At 38.1% G+C, this 18,926-nt stretch overlaps 1 protein-coding gene across 4 annotated transcripts in view; it reads left to right on the forward strand.

Annotated features, from left to right (window-relative positions):
• lin52 (lin-52 DREAM MuvB core complex component) overlaps positions 1 to 18,926 on the forward strand; it is a 94,935-nt gene that overhangs the window by 43,707 nt on the left and 32,302 nt on the right. For 2 of the 4 annotated variants that reach the window (XM_008125562.3, XM_003214385.4), the window contains one exon: positions 11,428 to 13,785. The exons of the other annotated variants lie outside the window; for them this stretch is intronic. In XM_008125562.3, the coding sequence (XP_008123769.2) occupies positions 11,428 to 11,483 (56 nt within the window). In that variant the 3' untranslated portion in view covers positions 11,484 to 13,785. Of the gene's footprint in view, positions 1 to 11,427; positions 13,786 to 18,926 lie in introns of those variants that run through there. 4 annotated transcript variants of the gene reach the window in all.

Here is an 18,926-nt window from a genome sequence, read left to right on the forward strand (position 1 = left end):
AAAAGGGTTTATATTCTTAGATATATTACTGTTGTATATAAATCTATGTTGTAGCAGTTCATTATTAAAAACTGAACTAAAGCAAATACCAGTATGATCAAGTTTTTTCTTTGTCGTGTCTTGTATTGTTAATTAAAAATAAAGGTAAAGGTTTCCCCTTGACATTACGTCTAGTCCAGTCCAGTCCAGTCCTAATGTGCGGGTGCTGCTCATCTCCATTTCTAAGCCAAAGAGCCTGCGTTGTCCGTAGATAACTCCTAGATCATGTGGCTGGCATGGCTGCATGGAACGCTGTTACCTTCCTGCTGAAGTAGTACTTATTGATCTACTCCACGGATTTGAACTGCCGACCTTCCGAACAGCAAGTTCTGCAGCCTAGCAGTTTAACCTGCTGTGCTAAATATGATATTCGGCTCAGTGTTTCAGCTAAAAGCATCAAGCATTAACTCCAAGCTTCAGGTTTTTTTTAATGGATACTTTCAATTTATTTGTCCCTCTTTGATAGCATTAACCACCACATTTTGAGAATATAGGAATAAAATTATAGTTTTCCAGCATTGGAAATAATCTCCCAACTAACTCCTTCTCAATGTTGATTTGCAGTCCAGATCCCAGTTATGAGAGTCATACCACCAGGTCTCTGTTATGCCTATAGAGTCAAATTTACCTTCCTGCATTAGGGCTTCGAGTTCATCTTGTGCATTGGTGTATAGACACTTGAGATTTTGTTTGCTCTCACCTGATATTTTAATTTTTTTCCCTGTGGCTCTCATTCTCTCCCTTAATTTCTCATCTAGAAGTCACATTCTTGTGTTTAGAGCTTGTCTTTGAGCTGATATTTAATTTATCATGTCCGGCCCCCAAGGATTTACAGTGGGGGAAAAAAGTATTTGGTCAGATACAAGTTCTCCCACTTAAAAAGATGAGAGAGGCCTTGGTTCCTTGAGGATTAATATTTAAGGAAAGCCTAACTAATACTATAATCCACACTATAACATACCATAAACTCTTTTGACAACAATAATATTGAAATAGAACAATTAAAAGCAAATAAACATAATGTAACACAGTTTTACTGTATTATAAAAACAATTTTATGTATGCAATATGCAATTTTAATTAAATAGCAAGCAATAAACTTTTCAAATTAATGGACTTCTAACATAAGTGTGGGTTTACAACATGGCTCACCAAATTTAAACTTATATTTCTTCTAAAAATAATTTTAATTTAAAGTATTATTTCTTTGATTTTTTGCCAGTTAGAGTTCTAGTTGCTTGAATTCTGGTTAATCGAGAGTCTACTGTATTTGCAGGTGGCTCGCATATCGCCTATTTTCTCTTTCCTAGGCAAAACAAAGTTCCTTAACTTCTTTGTAGGGCATAGTTTCCAGACCATTCACCATCCTGGGTTACTTTCATACTATAGTATTATAGCATTATGATTCGGCTGTAACTCCCATAAGTTCAGCTGATCAAATCATGAGATTTGCAGTTATTTAGCATTCTTTGCCAGAGAACTATTGCCTCACCAAAGTAGGAATCTCAAGATCACATAGGTTGCAGTCATAGCAGTTAAGGTAGAACCATAGCACTGTAAGCATGCATACATTGATCCATCAGAAAGCAGAGGTGCTATTATCTCGGAAACACATGTGGAAAATATTTGCTTTTGGAGTACAATGGATTTCAAGATTCCAGATAAAAGGATATTAAACCTGTACTATGTAATTTAAAATATGCAGAAAGTGAGGAATTACGGTTATTCTAGCAGCATTTTCTCCCGATGTTTCGCCTGTGGTTGCTGCGGGTGGCGGAGGGCTGGCTATGCCTTCGCTGCCTACAGCAGGACACTTCCTGGTCTTGTGGACAGCCACAGATGGAAGGTGCGTAGTCCCTGGTTCCCCCTCCCACAGCAGGTATATATACTCCACTTGCTTTACCACCATCAGATCCTTTGAAAATGCCAGCTACAGATGCAGGCGAAACGTCAGGAGAAAATGCTGCTAGAACATGGCCATACAGCCCAGAAACTACAAAACACCCCAGCGATTCCAGCTGTGAAAACCTTTGACAATATTTTAGAATTATCTGCCCTGACAGATTTTCAGGCAGGGTTTCCCCCATCTATACCTTAGATACCAGCGATCAACCCTGAGATCTTCTCCGTGCAAAGTATGTATCTACCATTGACTACAGTCCTTCTTTCCTTTCCAGGATACGTAATTGTATTATCAGGATAGGGTAGGTATCTCTGTGCATTAATAGTTTTCCCTCTTTGGAATCCTTTAGAATGATAGCTGCTTATATAAGCGTAACTCACTATTTTCATTACTGGTTTTGTCACAGTAAATCCTCCATTATTTACTGATTATCCCAACCTTATGACAGCACATTGCAGTGTTGCCATATGTATGAGAAGGCTCTTTATGAGATGTTGGGGAGCAATGAGTGTAGAGGCCCAATCTCCATCAGGACGTTCTTTTCTAATTAAATTGCCATTGGAAGAAACATCCGGAGTTACAGTTTCCACTTTGGACTGAAGGCCAAATATTATGAGTCTTTGTCATTTGATTAAAAATGTTACTTAACCTTTAAATTGCTACAGATGTAAAGATAGCCCCGAGTTTCTAATGTAATCTCCTCAAAGTTAAAATCAGGAAAATCTTTGTGTAATGAAACCCATATGTCATAGTGAAAGGATGCAAAGCGCTGGCAGAGTGGGCTGCTCTCGCAAGAGATTCTGCACCCAATCTTGTTAACCAGGGCTGCTTTTGGTAATCCCTCATCTCCTCACTTGCAAGAAATCAATCTGTACTACTGAATCTTTTCAACTAGCAGCCACAAAATTTACTGCAGGAGGCAGCTTGGGGACAGTTGTAGTGGGAAGGGAGACCAAGGCAACAAGGCTAAATACAGGATTGAGGGATTGAAGTTCCAAAGAGAAGATTATATTAAACTCTGCTCCACCCTCCTAGCAACTGGAAAATTAAGCTTCCATTTTTGGCTTCTGCCTCTTCTGTGCACTACCTGGTTTGAAATCTATCTATTCTAAAGTAGAAAATCTAATTCCTGGTTCAAGAGCCTCTTGTTATTTATAGCAACCCAATGGCTGTTTCCTAGGTAGTCCCAGAAAAGGGCGGATTTGTTCAGATACTCAGCTTTATTGTAACCTAGGCCGATTACATCCTAAATTGGTGTTTTCTGCGGTCTTCGGTGCCCTCACTTCTCCATCTAACTGAGGAGATTAATTTGTAACCAAGCTATTGCCGTCGTATCTATTGTTGATTTTCTATTGTAGTGATAGATGTACTGCATAGGATAGATTGTAAATTTTTGTCTCAACACAGCGATTCATGTTTCTGTTTTATGCTGCACAGATTCTGTGGTTACTTACTAGTACAATGAAATTGGCATGACATCCCACCTCCAACAGTTAAGTCCTTAGCAACAAGCACACAAAAAATATTCCTATGGATTCTGATACATTCTTTAATCTTTTCATTTAGAGTCCCATCTCCATATTCTGCATAATAGGCTTCCCGTCTTCTCATGGGGTGTCAGTGATGACAGCTATTACTGTAGGCTTTTCTGATAATGGTCGCATTGAGAATGTGAATTTCCTTGTCCTCCTGCCAAATAACTCAGATGTTTTAGAATAAAATGTTAACAAAGTTGAACTGGAGTGAGGCAGTGGTGCCTGTAACTATATTCAAAGGCAAGGTGGGGAACTAGTGGGAATAAGATGTCTAGGTAATACAGAATGCTGGCATATTGGGATGGAGTCCCTATACATTCTGAACATGCCTCTTGTTACTAGCAAGATATGGGTATTGAAGTTATCTAGATCAACAAGATAGAAACAGCAAAGGCACAAAGGTAGTTAGAAAAATTCTCTGCAAAATTTGGATGGCACTTGATAAGACTGAAAGGTCCCTTTGATAGCTATAAGGATCTTCCCTCAATTTTGCATCATACATTTTGAAATTTAAAGCCTAGTTGCCTCCTTAGTGTGTATTGAGAAGAGGAATACAGAATAGCAGAAGGCTGTCTCCTGTTCCTAATGGGATTTTGTAGCAGCATGTGCGAGTTTGTTTCAGAAGTCAGAAATGAACAGATGTTGGTATAAATTACCTCTGTGTCTGATGTCTTGCAAATTAAAAGCGCGGTTGGCATCACTAAACAATTTCACCAGGTTGGGGGGGGGCACACAAGTGGGTGGTGATTATTGTAGCAGGTCGGTAAGAATCTTTTAAGCTGCAGCAGAGCAGGATAGCAAGGATAAAGGAATGAAGAATAAAATGAGAGGTCTGTGAATTAATCAGAAATGTTAACATCTCCGATGACAAGCGAACAGGAGGGCACGTGCTCTGGAGCAGCCCCCAACCCATAGTAATTTCACTTGGAGCACAGAACTAGTCAATGCTCATGGTCTGATTTATAGGGTGCAGCCCTCTTCAGGGGCGCATAGTTGTCACACATTCGTATATCTCCTATATGGGACTTGTGCTCCAGAAAATTTCCACTCCATCAGCAAATAATGCTGCCATTTGACATTACTTGAGCAAGAACAAGGTGTGGAATTTAATTCAAAGTAAAATGTCTTCAACCTCAAACTTCCAGTCGTAGTTTTCAAGTTCAGTTTTTGGAATTTTTCTCACCTTAGCACAACATACAAGTATCCCCTAAATTCTTTCCTGGAGAATCTTAAAGTACTTTATGGTCTCAGGACCTCAAAAATAGACGTGATGACATGCTCATCATAAAATAATCAACTTTATTTATATTCCACCCCATCTCCCTGAGGGGACTCAGGTCGGATTCCAACAAAAAAGTGGCAAACATTCAGTGCCATAATACATTCATAAATACAAGTACAAATAACAAACCAACCAGATCCCAAAATAAACCAACATCTAAGATAAAATTATAACCAGAAATTAAATAATAACATAATCTCTCAAGTAATTTACATCTAACATAAAAAATAAACATAAATGTATATAAAACCACAATTAAAATGCATTTAAAATAATTATTAACATTATTATGCAGCCAATAAAACTAACAGAGCCAACAGAACCAAGAGAGCCAGAGTATAATACGATTTCCAGTCGGTGGTATATTAACTATATATAAACTTTTAATTCTCCCCCTCTTCACATGCCAGTGAGCAAAGATATGTTTTAATTGTTTTTTAAAGGAGAGAAAAGAGAGGGGGGCATTTTTATTTAGGGAGGGAGTTCCAGAGGTGGAGGGTGATCATGAAGAAGGCCCTTTCTCTCGTTCCCACCTTTCTTGAGGCAGGGGTGGGACTGAGAGCAGGGCCTCCTCCGCTGACTGCAGTGCCCGAGCAGGTTTGTCCCTAGAGTTTGATGGAATTCAGTGGGTTCCTGAAGACTCTACAGAATAGAGCAGGTGATTCAATTAAGGCCTTGCTGACATGGAATAGTGGGAATGGACATAGATATTGATCCCAACTATTGTTAAACTGCCCTATTACTGATACACCCTTTTGAACTTGAGTGTGTGGTGACTGGGCAACTTCAGACATTATTGAATTATCTGGACCCTTTTAAGTCTAGTTACAGCCTCCAGTGCCTTAAATGACAACCCATTCTAGGTAGTGCTACACTCTTTATCTTTTTTGATCTCTTGGTAGCTTTTGATGTATCATTGTATACTACTGTATGGCTTTGTTGGGTGGGGGTATAAGACATTGTGTTATGATGGTTCCGTTTCTATTTGCAGTGTGGTTCCACAAGGTGAACTCATGTTTGGCCCAATATCTGTATGAATCTCTTGGACAAGATCATTAGGAGTTTGGTTGGGATGCCATCAGTATATGGATGACACTCCACTCTCCTTTTCCTTGTCATTAGAGTCACCCGCAGATGCACATATGCAGATCTAGTGTCTGACTGCTATAATGGGCTGGATGAGGTCATTAAACAGAAGTTGAGTCCCAGTAAAACAAAAACTCTGTCGGTCTAGGAACTGGCTAAGTGACCTCTTTGTATGGAGTTGCCTTCCCCTCGAGAGCTGAGATACGAGTATATAGCTCGGGAGCATTCCTAGATTTTTGGGAATGGGTACCCTTGCTATTCTAATCCTTTCACTTCAATCTTACTAGTTAGACTACTGCAATTAACTCTATGTGGATCTACTTTGAAGATGAATTGGGTAATGCTGCTAGCACCTAAATTGCTGACAGAGACACCGTTCAGAAACCGATTTAAAGGAATTGAATTGTTTGCCAATACAGTTACTGTTCAATTTCGCAGAGCCGTTGATAACAGTTAAAGTCGTAAATATCTTGGGATCTTGATAGTTAAAGGAGCACCTTTCCCAATATACATGTTTCAGAGGTTTCAGATCTATTAAAGAAGCCCTGCTCTATACGCCACCAATGGGATAATATTTGGCAGGAGGACATGGGAAAGGGCTTTCTCTGCTGTGGCACTTTTGTGAAACACCCTCCTGTGAGAGGTTCAGTTAACACTAACACTGATATTATTCCAATGCAGAGTAAAGCACTTACTAAAATGTTTGGGGTCTAGTTGATATAAACAAAATGGTATTAAATTGTCTTAAACTGTTTAAAAACTGTTTGATATGTGTTTACTGAGTTTAAATTATTCTTACTATTTTAAATTGTTCTAAACTGTTTATATTTAAACCAAGGGTTCTTAACCTTTGTTGTTCCATGGACCTCTTTGCCAGTTAGGTGAAAACCGCAGCCAGTTAGGTGAAAACCACAGCCCCCTTATCCTATCTGATAAAATGCAAAAAGACCAATTATCTAACCTCCCATTTGCAAGTCTCTTGTCATGTCACTTATCCCATAGATTAAGTGTTGGCTACTTTGGAGACTAATCTAGTTACCAAAAACAGCCAGAGTTACCAGTTCTTTAAAAAGCTATTCCCAGTTATTGAGAACACTTTTTCCATAGTGTTTCTCAGCAACTAATATTTTGAATCGGATTCCCCTCGAGATTACCGATAGTTTTTCTGACTCGCACCTTATCATCCTTAATCTCTCACTATTCTGTTTTGCTGGATGACCCTGCATTATAAACATTATGACAGAGGGGGAAAAATTATCCACTTTTTCCATATAATGTGTGATTTTATAAATTTCTCTTGTGTCCCCTATATATTTGCCTTAAAAAAATGAAACCAATTCTTAAATGTTGTAAATGTATCTGGAGCCCTGATAATTTGACTTGCTTCTTTCCAACTCTATAGAGTATTTTTGTATGCTTTAGATGTGGTCACCAGTATATGCAGTGGTCAAAACTTAGCTAGAACATAAACTTGTATAAAGACATAGTGATGTTGGCAATTCTATCTTCTGATCCTTTTTAAGGAAAAGTGTTGCCTTTTTTACAGCTAAAACAAATCTAGTCAGATTTTTCATTGAGCTATCAACAATAGCCTCAAGTGCTCTTTCCTAGATAAAAGTAAACAATTACCATTGTAGGTGTGATCTACACTTTGGGGGAGCATTTAAATAAGAAAACTGACTCACAACCTCAGTTACAGGTAACCTACGCCTTCATGATGGGGATCCCACACAAAAGAGGTATCTGCAGTATGATCTACCTATTACCCATGGGGGATACATTCGTGAACTTCATATAGATATGCAGAGCTGTGGATAATAATGAGCCCTACTGAAATGAAGGACTCTAGCCTAAGGATAACATAAAGTTGTGCTGGAGGAGCTAGAAAATGCCTAGGGAGGGCATACTTTATGAGTCATGAAAAAAAGAAAACTACAAACAGGAATCCAGCAGATACAGGGATCATACTAGATATATCATAGCCTTCTCCTTAGAAAAACTTACAATATCACAAAGGACTGCCACCTCACCCACTTCATAGGAAATCTGCTACAAAACAGGAGCTTTTTTGTTGAAATCCAGGGTCGAAGATGCAGATGGTGAAAACAGAAGAACGGCCTGGCTTGCGCCATCAATGTTTAACATTTACACCAGGGGTCCTCAAACTTTTAAAGCAGAGGGCTGGTCCACAATCCTTCAGACTGTTGAGGGGCCGAATGATCATTTGAAGAAAAAAAATGAACAAATTCACTGCATATGTCTTATTTGTAGTGCAAAAACAACAACAACATCAACAAAAGAAAAATACAATATTTAAAAATAAAAACAATTTTAACCAACTCAAATCAATCAGGATTTCAATGGGAAGTGTGGACCTGCTTCTGGCCAACAAGATAGTCAAGTTCATTAGGATTATTGTTGTGTGCCTTCAAGTCATTTCAGATTTTGGGTGAGCCTAAGTCAAAAATTTATTTATTATTTATTTATTTATTTACTACATTTATATCCTGTCCTTCTCACTCCGAAGGGGACTCAGAGCGGCTTACAATTTATATCTATATACAATCTATATATATAAAAGGGTGATGGCATCACGGCGACCCACAAAACAACAAAACTACAGGCCCTCCAACCTCGAAATTTGACAACACAACCCATCATCCACGCCTCTAGTATGATACAACAAAAAGAAAAGCAAAATAAAGTCCTAATTAGAAGGAGAGGAATGATTGCTTTTATCCAATTGCTGCCAGTTAGAAGGCTAAGCTCCTCCAACTTGGTCTCCTAGCAACCCAATAAAAAATAATAAAAAAACACTAAAAATAATTAAAAACACTAAAAAATTAATACAATAAAATACTATAATAACAGAAAATAACTAAAAATAATACAAGAAAATAATAAAATATAATAAATAAAAAGATAACTTACAATAAAAATAATTTAAAAATACAAATAACATCAAATAAAAATTACACAACAATTTTAAACCAATACCACCACCACTTTGCCACAGCAACGCGTGGCCGGTCACAGCTAGTATATTATATTATTAGCATAGAACAATATTAGCATTATATAATACTATATTGAATTATACCACTATATTGTAATATTATTAGTAATATTACATGTAATATGTAATATATAATTAATATTATTATATGGTATTATTATTAGTATTACATTGTATTACATTATAATATTTCTATCAACATTATATATATATATACAGTAGAGTCTCACTAATTCAAGCCTCGCTTATCCAAGCCTCTGGATAATCCAAGCCATTTTTGTAGTCAGTGTTTTCAATATATCGTGATATTTTGGTGCTAAATTCGTAAATACAGTAATTACAACATAACATTACTGCGTATTGAACTACTTTTTCTGTCAAATTTGTTGTATAACATGAAGTTTTGGTGCTTAATTTGTAAAATCATAACCTAATTTGATGTTTAATAGGCTTTTCCTTAATCTCTCCTTATTATCCAAGATATTCGCTTATCCAAGCTTCTGCCGGCCCGTTTAGCTTGGATAAGTGAGACTCTACTGTATATATACAATATTATATTATTAAAACTGATATAAAAATATATTATAAAACTGAGGGCAGGGGCCAGGTAAATGACCTTGGAGGGCCGCATCCGGCCCCCGGGCCTTAGTTTGGGGACCCCTGATTTACACAAATGATCATCCGCTGCCAGAAGGGACAGAGAGTTTCATCTATACTGATGATCATGCCATCATCACCCAGACAGGGAGCTTTGAAATGGTTGAACAGAAGCTCTCCAAAGCTTTAGGTGCTCTTACTGTCTATTATAGGGAAAGCCAGCTGATTCCTAATCCATCTAAAATACAGATATGTGCTCTTCACCTTAAGAACAGACAAGCATCTTGAGCTCTGAGGATTACCTGGGACAGCACACCAAAATACTTGGCAGTTACCCTAGACTGTGCTCTGACTTACAAGAAGCACTGCTTGACTATCAAGCAAAACGTGGGTGCTAGAAATAATATCATACGAAAGCTGACTGGCACAACCTGGGGATCACAACCAGACACAGGGAAGACATCTGCCCTTGTGCTTTGCTTTTGTATTGCTGAATATGCATGCCCAGTGTGGAATACATCTCACCACGTTAAAACTGTGGATATGGCTCTTAATGAAACATGCTGCATTATCACAGGATGTCTACGCCCCACACCACTGAAGAAATTATACTGTTTAGCCGGTATTGCACCACCTGACATCCGCTGGGAAGTAGCAGCCAGCAATGAAAGGACCAAGGCATTGACATCTCCGACCCATCCCCTATTCAAATATCAGCCAGCATGCCAATGCCTTAAATCAAGAAATAGTTTTCTAAGATCTACAGTGATACTGGCAGGAACACCTCAGCAAGCGAAAGTCCAAAAGTGGCAGGGTAAAACCCAGAACCTCAAGGCATGCCTGATACCGAATGAGAGACTCCCTCCTGGGCACACAGAAGACTGGGCGACTTGGAAAGAACATGACAAGATGCAGAGCCAAACTTAAGAAATGCGGCCACAAAGTGGAGTCCACAATATGCGAGTGTGGAGAAGAGCAGACCACCTACTACAATGCAATCTGAGTCCTGCCACATGTATAATGGTGGATCTTCTTATAGCAACACCAGAGGCACTCCAAGTGGCCAGCTACTGGTCAAAGGACATTTAGTATAATGCCAAGTTTTTAACTGTGTTTGTGTTTTTAAATACATGTACATTACAACTGTAACCTCGGTTTGCTTCTGACACGATAAATAAATAAGATTTAAGTTGAAATATGTGACTTCAGGTTGACTTTGCTAAAACCTTAGAACTTGTGAGCAAGAACTGTTTCTCTCAAAAAAGTAGCTATGTAAAAAATTCTGCAGAGCTCTTCTCAGAGATTGATGAAGCACAGCGAAACATATAAACTTTGCCTTGCTGTATTACACATTCAGGGAATGACAATACAGTATAAGCGAGTTGAGCAAAGCTCTATAAACTCTATTTTAGCACTCCATCCATAGAGGATCTACTCTGAGGGAATATAAACCCCATTATGTTATAGTATCCAGGGACTATTACTGCCAAGGGAAACGCTGTCTCATTTATGTTAACATCATAAGCATCCAGGGAGAAGTAATCTCGAAATGGAGGGAGCCGAGGTCCATAATCTCTGAAAGGTTATAGCATCCAGAAAGATGTGTCCTGCTCAAGAGAAGCAATGCCACTCGAGATTATAGCATTCATAGATAGATGTAGTAGAAAAACTGAAAAAGAGATCTTGAAGCTAACCACAGTAGGAATAAAAGAAGTGGATATAGTATGAAATGAGACAGCTTGTGGTTATTATGTCTGAGCTTTGATGCGTTCGGTGCTTGGCCAGCATTTTCAGGCTGCACAGAGCTTTAAACTGCAGCACAAATTTATTTCTCTGCTTTATATCTTTTTTGCTACCTCTTGGCACTAGAAAGCGATTTTAAATTAATTTCACTAGTGGGGCTAAATATTGTATATTATCCCATTTTGTCTGAGGTTTTTTTAAGTTTTCTTTTCTCTTGTGATTTCAGCAAGAGAAATGACACGAGGAAAATTCCTCAACATCCTGGAGAAACCCAAAAAATAGCAGAATATGGAAATAAGTGCATCTGATGATCACAATTTCCATGGACACTGAAGTGGAAAGACCAGTGCTCCACCATAAGCGACTGGATGTTTTCTGGACCTTTGCTTCTGCTGTGAAGAGAAACAAGGACTACAGCCAGTTTCCTAAGCAACACCAAGTTCTTCCCATCTACATCTGTCAGGGGTTAGCAGAATTTTATGCAAGAATTTTAACAGAATACAATTAAAAACAGTTGTATGTGTGCGTAATATTATGGTATAGATCAGGTCCAAGAACAATGTGTTACGTTTCTTTGGGGCACAACTTTGTATTTGAAAGTATCTTGCTGAAATATCTTGCTGCATTTCTGAACAGTATAATTCTGTTGAAAGCTGCTTACTTTTGCTTTTCTTCTAACTAACCTAAGGACAGGGTAATTTTCTTTTGTTCTTTTACATGTTGGCATTGTGTATAGTAAGAGTGTCACCTTCCAGATGTTAGACTGCAGCTCCCACTATCCTTGATCATTGGCAAAGCTGGCTAAGGGTGCTGGGACTTGAAGTCCTACAAAATAGGTTCATGGGGGTCACTTATCAACACAGATTTTTTTTGTTTTGTTTCATTGTTTCTTTTTCTATGTAGTTCTAAAAAGTCATGGTATGGATATGCTACAGTGGAAAATGGAAAGTGTGCCTTACAGAATGATAAGAAAACACTCCTGTGCCAAATGCTGTATATTTATTCTATTGTATATTCTGTTCGAATCACATTTAAATGCAAAATCCTATCTTTTTTCATGACAGATCCCCAAAACTAATTTTATCATATTTTCATTTTTCTTACTGTCTTTGTGCTATTTTACCTATGTATACCTCTCCAGGCGACAGTTGCCCTAAATTGGTTTTAATGGCTTTTAACAAGAAACTTGACCAGGGTGTTGGATTAAAGCATGTTGCTCTAGAAGGAAATGTTGGAACACTTTTTGGGAAAATTAACCAATTGTATATGCATTTATCTCAGTGATACAATAGAGCACATGATTTAAGTTAAGGCCTATGTATTTTAGTGAAAAGTATATGTGTGTGTGTATATGTGTATATGTGTGTACGTGTATATGTATACACACACACACACACAATGCCATCTTTCCATGGGCCAGACAAAAACTTGACATTTTTCAGTGGAGAAGGGAAGAACATCCTTTGGGTTGGTTTCTCCTCTCACTTGCTCCATAAGCAGGAAAAATAGTTGAATGCTGAGTGATTTCACTACAGAGTCCTTGATTTGCACTGTTTAATCTACAGAAGCCATGATGTCAGTTTCATGACATATGGGTGAAATATAACCAATAGGCTATATATGCAACTTTACATGTAATACATAAGCAAATCTGCACTTGAGGCAGTTTATACAGTACAGGAATGAAAGGCTTCTGCTGTAGATCTGCTAATTTTCTGGTATAAATTAAAATCTTTATTTTAGCGTAAGGAATGTTCCTTTTATTTTAAGCATTGGTGGTAATTCAGATGGTAGTTCAGCAAACTCTTTAAAGTGTTCAAGTAGGTGAAGCTTTTTTACATGAAGACATTTTTATTTGATTTGAGCTCTAATATTGAATGGCCACATTTAGGTCACTGAGAGACTCAAATAGAAATGGTGTAAACAGCTAACAAAAAAAAATATCTGAGATCAGAAGAAGCTTGGTTGAAAGTAAGAGAAGTTATGGTGAGATAATTTTCATGTTGACCTAATGTTTTATATCTGTCTTTAGAAATACTGAAATCCCAGTATCTTACTTTGTGGATTGTGCGATTGCACATTCAAAATTGTGGGTATATGTCTACCCAAGTTGAGCAGCTTAGAATTTTAAATGGTTTTGAAAATATCTAGAGTTAGTTTCAGTGGTTCAGATTTATATATGTTCTCAACTCTCACACAGAATGTGATCAGACATTGAGATATTGGGTTTGGACAGCTTAATGTTCTGAATGTTTTTGTTTGAATCTTCTTTTGATACATTTGGAGTATGTGAAACTGAAATGTTCAGGCAACATACTAGAGGAGTCCACATTCAGCCAAATGTGATAAATTGTTAACTTTTCTGCACTTAAATGCATTCTTGCTTGTTCTAAAATGTATCTTCCAGGGACAGAGGAGTGGGTTGTATATGATTTAGATCTTAGATATTTATATATTTATATTTTACATGCATATGTAGTGTTAGAAATGTATTTTTGTAGATAGTATTATTCCTCATTGTATTGTCCTTCAAAAAATTTCTGTATTATGGCTCTCATAAATAAACAATGTGCATTTTCATGAACAGTCTGTGAAATATAGAATGCTCTCTCTCACCCCCCCACCCCCCACCCCCCGCCAAAAGAAAAAAGAAAAAAAGAAAACAAATCAGTGGCTTACAGAATAACATCAGTTTGCTCCTATGTATATTTACTTGGACATGTCCCTTGAAGTTTGAAACTTCAAAAGTACACAAAAGTTTTCTTCTGAGTAAAGATGCATGGTATTGGTCTGTTAGCTTCTCCCTGGAGAATTTTACATGAGAACTGTCTTGAAGGATTATAGTCCACTAATAACTTTCTCTTTCTTGGGGTGTGGGTGAAGTAAAAATAAAATTTATATTAAGTGCCTTTTTCTGATTCAGTATGCTATCCTGAATATAGCATTTTGTCCAGAGTACAGACAATCATATTTTGTGGCACATTCATTTTTTTAAAAGAACGATGCAGTTTTTCGTGATCTATGCAATGGAAGGTTTACTATAGTCTGTAATGCACAGGGTCTTTTTCTTCTGAAATTCTTTTACTATGTTCCATTATTCAACATATTTTTGCAATGTGACCCCTAGTGCCTCTTCCTTTTTCTCCTCCCTGACAATGTCTCTGACTTCAGTCTTGAATTCTTCTGGCTCCCAATCAGTTAGTTTTAGTAATACTAATCATCAATGGCTTTTTATTATTTTTAATTTTCTTTTTCATCTTTCTCCATAGTTGGAATATTATGGATTAATGTTCTATTGATGGGATTTCCCTATGGCTTTATTAACATGATTTGATCAAAGTTTACATTATATCCTTTGACTTCTTTCATTATATTTCTTTATTTGCAGGTCCATTATTATAGCTACAATCCTATGTACATGTACATTATTACACTAGAAGCCACTTACACTGGCTATTTAACGCAGTTTCAAACCTGTATTGAAGAAAGTTATTTTGCTGTACAGATGGTTACCTAGAAAATTCTGGAACCAGTTTGAAACCTCCCGGATGGTGATTACATAAACTACAGAGCACGGATGCATATTAAGAGCTTCCATTTGCTCACTTTTGTGGGTGTTTGTTGTCTAGCTGCTGAAGTTTGAACCTAGCTTTGAACTGTATTAAATGGTCAGCATAGATAGAGCCCTAGGATTGAAGAGAAAAAGTGTTATGAATGGAAAAAATAGAAAGGCAAATACACCTCTGCGGCTGTCATACTTTCTGTATATTACCATCTATCCCTTTCTCTCTCAGTTGTGCCAAGGTCAATTGAGCATCCATCTCTGGTATGCATTAAAAGTAATTTGAAAGGGAAACTGCACAGCTGTGAATGCGTTACGGAAGAAAGAATATGAGGAAGACTTCAATTTGAGTCAAATACAAAGAAATAACATGCATTTGACTCAGACATCTGATGAAGTGGACCAAGTGTTCAAACCCTTCTGACAGAAATGTCTTCTTCCCAATTAGTTACTGGATTCTTTTCTGTCTTTTTTAATGTTAAAATAAACTCACATGGACTATCTTTTTGAAGTTGTTTTTAGGTTTCTTTGATGGCAAGAACTCACGTGCTTTAATAACTCAACTCATTAAATTTGCCTTCCTGGAAGAATGTGTTTTCCTTGAACATGCAAGTTTCCAGAGCCCCTAGTCAAGCTGCTCAATAATTTCTTCAATGAAATAAGCCTTTCCAAAAATGAGCCCACCTCTCAAGGGTCCAGAGAAAGTACATACAGTGAGGTATCCATCAGTAAGGAAAGAATTTAGAGAGAGGACAGTGGTAGTAAAAAGGTACGAGGGGGGTGAAGAATGTGGACAGTAGGAAATGAATGGGAAGGGTCAAGGACAGACTTTGTCCCTGACAATTACGAGTTGATGTCAGGCATCCTGGCGTCCTTCCCTTTGAGTCCCCACTATGCAATAATCGGGTCCCAGTAGTTTCAGACTGTTTTCTCACTGCCTATCCATCTCCCCCGCCTCCTTTTAAAGTTCTTGTTGCATTTGTGGTGCAAGCGATGCTGGCTGTTGCTTGTTAGGAGAATTTCCCCCAAAGTCAGACCTATGGTAAGAGCCGTGTGAAGCGGAAGACAATTAGGGGCTTATTAGTGTCCCGGGGAGACGTGTAACTTGTGTTGCTGGGACTTACCAAAACAGCGAGGGTCTTATGGGCAAGCTCCAGCCGAGAAAAGACTGAGGGATTGTCTCACCTAATTATGGGGAATGGGCCTCTTTGTGTTTGTGATTCGGTACGGTTGTCCGATCGCTTTTCTCTGGCTGCTGGCTCAGGCCAAGCTGGAAGTGTGCTAATTAGAAGAGAAATGGACGTAGTGATCCTGTCAGCTCTTGTTACCGGCGGGGACAAAGCAGAATATTATTCTGAGGCAGTGTTTTGTGAGTGTCCCTCTTCCAGCTCTCATTAGGGGAAAGGCTGGTGGATGGGGAGGGGATCCAACCACATGGGCTGGCTAATGGAGCACGGGTACCGTTACTGTGCTAATTAACGGGCTCAAGGAAATGCTTCCACAACCAGTAGCCACCACTCCCGGTGCCTCAAAAAACCCTTGCTTTGGGTGAACAAGCTAGCCACAGGGTCTACTGCAATAAAAATAATAAAAACAAACACCCAACTTCTAAGTTCTTCAGGAAGTTTGTGTGAATACATTTTTTTTCGTGTCAGGAGGGACTTGAGAAATTGCAAGTGAAGACATGAAACACCACTATGTCATTTCTAAGAAAGCTTGCATAAATGTATGGAGCTTGGAGATACTGCTTTTTTGGACTACACGGGATTCTGATAATTGTAGTACAAAAAAGTAATTTTTCTGAGCTTTGAATGTAATATGGGGTGTTTATACAAAACGGGGCACACTCATTGCAGCTTGATATAACAAAACAGAAATGCTGTGCTATTTTTTAAACGAAGCTGTAGCTCAGCAGTAGTGCACATTCTTTGCTCTCTTCCTACAGAGGGTCTCTGGCAGGACTAGGAAAGAAGCTGACAGTTGTAGTCCAAAAAAACTTTGCTTTCTGTTTGTAATTCAACATGCTGAACACATTACACTACTTGAAGAACTGCATATTGCCAGCTACATGAAAAATTTCTTATTTTTTAATATGCAAAAAACCAGCAAAACCAGAAGGAGTTTCTCAAGTCCCTAGTGTGTCACTTTATATGACCAATAAATTGTATGAGGTGTGGTGTGTCACAGGCTGGATGGACCTGCTTTCAAATCTGAGCCCTCAAGAATGCCAAACAGTGATTACTTCAGTCAAGAAAATGAGATGTGGGACATGGGCTGTTTTTCCAAAACTTCAGTCTATCAGGAAAATAAGTGATAGATAGAACCATGCACAATAAAGTTACCAGGCCACAATCTGGTGGTGTCTTTTATCATCTCAGTTGTCATTAAATGAGGAACAACCATGACTGCCCACTCACTACTCCACTTGTAGGTGCATCCCACAATGCTATTGAAAGTAGAGGACAACCCACATATCTATGGACAAAATATCCATGGTCTCCCTTACCCAAGCTCCACAAAATAGTCCCGTGGAAGTGTTTGTGGGTGTTTCTAGGTCCTGCAGGGTGTTTCTACACTGTTTCTGACCAAAGGATTACAGTTATTTTCTAATAATTGCCTCCTAAATTGTATGTTAACCCATTGGGAATTGGGATTCTCTATATATCATCTTCTACTTGCCTTGTTATTGTACAATAATCCTCATCTTTCTAAGAGGAACCTACAGGATCCTAAAAGCTGGGAATTAGTGCTACTAACTGCAACTTATTGGTACAGGGCAATCTGGTCTCTGTCTTGGCTTTTTCACTTGTGAAGTTGCTTATATGAAAGCAAGCCTGTCACTACTATATTACCCCAAATTCTCAAACTCTGAACTGTGTCATGTTATAGTACAGGCATATCTCCATTAAAAATGCCTCTACCAAAGAAGTTCTCAATTCACCCCAGCATTTTCTTCTGCCACTTTGTCTAGCTACAAAGTTTATAGAAGCATCAACACTGAAAGGATGGTGAAGGAGGCCAGGAGACATGCGGATTTTTGGTGCCAAGGTGTAGGAGCACGTTTGCAGTAAACGATACAATAAATCTTGAGCAGGAAAAGAATGAGATTCTATTCTAGTTGATTCTGCTATAAATGAACAGAGGAAGATACACAGCTGTTTCTTTAAGAATCCCTTATTGCATGAAAACCAGAACAGAGGAAGGGGAAAACACACAAGCCTGCCAAATTGCAGTGTGTTAAAGAAGCATAGATCTATAAATATGGCCACCAAAATCAAAAACAAGAAAAATGGAGGCTGGTGAAAAAATGCATTTTGGAAAAAACTGTCAGCTGGACTTTAGAAAGTTCAAAATGTTCTTTAATTGGTAAAGGTTATGTGACTTGGAGGGGATCTACAGTGACACATACTTCAAGATTGATCTGGCATGCTGGACACCGGATTGGTCCTGGGTTACCCCATGTCAGCCTCATGTGTCATTTGGATGCCACAGAACTGATCCTCATCGACATTGGTCAGTGTAGATGTGACTTGGCTCTTTCATTTCACATGTGCATATGGTTAGTTTTGGATATAAAACGTTGGATGCAACATGTTGTACTATGGTTTATTATTGTGGTACAGCAATCTATTTTTGCCATGGAACCAATTTTTTCCGTTGAAGAGATAATCCCCAGGAACATGTCTCCTTCATTCGCTAAAGCATACTTGTATGTGAATTTGAAAAGTAATACATGGCCAGGTTATCACCAGGTTTATTTATTTATTTATTTATAAAATATATATGAAGGATCAAATTTATCCCTTATCTTTTCTTAGTATACTTTCTATGACTTTTAGCATGCTTTGTTGATTGTTAAATTGTTTCACACACCAATGTTGTCATTATCTTTTTTTGCATAATCAAAGGTAGGGAAGGAAAGTGAGGAAAGTAATCCTGGGGCATCTTTAAGGCTGCTTTATCAATCTTCATGTTAAAATAAATCAGTTGGTCTTAAAGTTGCCAACAGACTTTTCCCCCTGTCGCCCCCTAACATTTATTCTGAAACAGACCCAGCTATGTAATGCAGTGGTTCTCAACCTGTGGGTCCCAGATGTTCTGGCATTCAATACTCAGAAATACTAAAAGCTAGTAAACTGGCTGGGATTTCTGGGAGTTGTAGG

Source organism: Anolis carolinensis, chromosome 1 (assembly GCF_035594765.1).
Source record: "Anolis carolinensis isolate JA03-04 chromosome 1, rAnoCar3.1.pri, whole genome shotgun sequence".
NCBI lineage: Eukaryota > Metazoa > Chordata > Lepidosauria > Squamata > Dactyloidae > Anolis > Anolis carolinensis.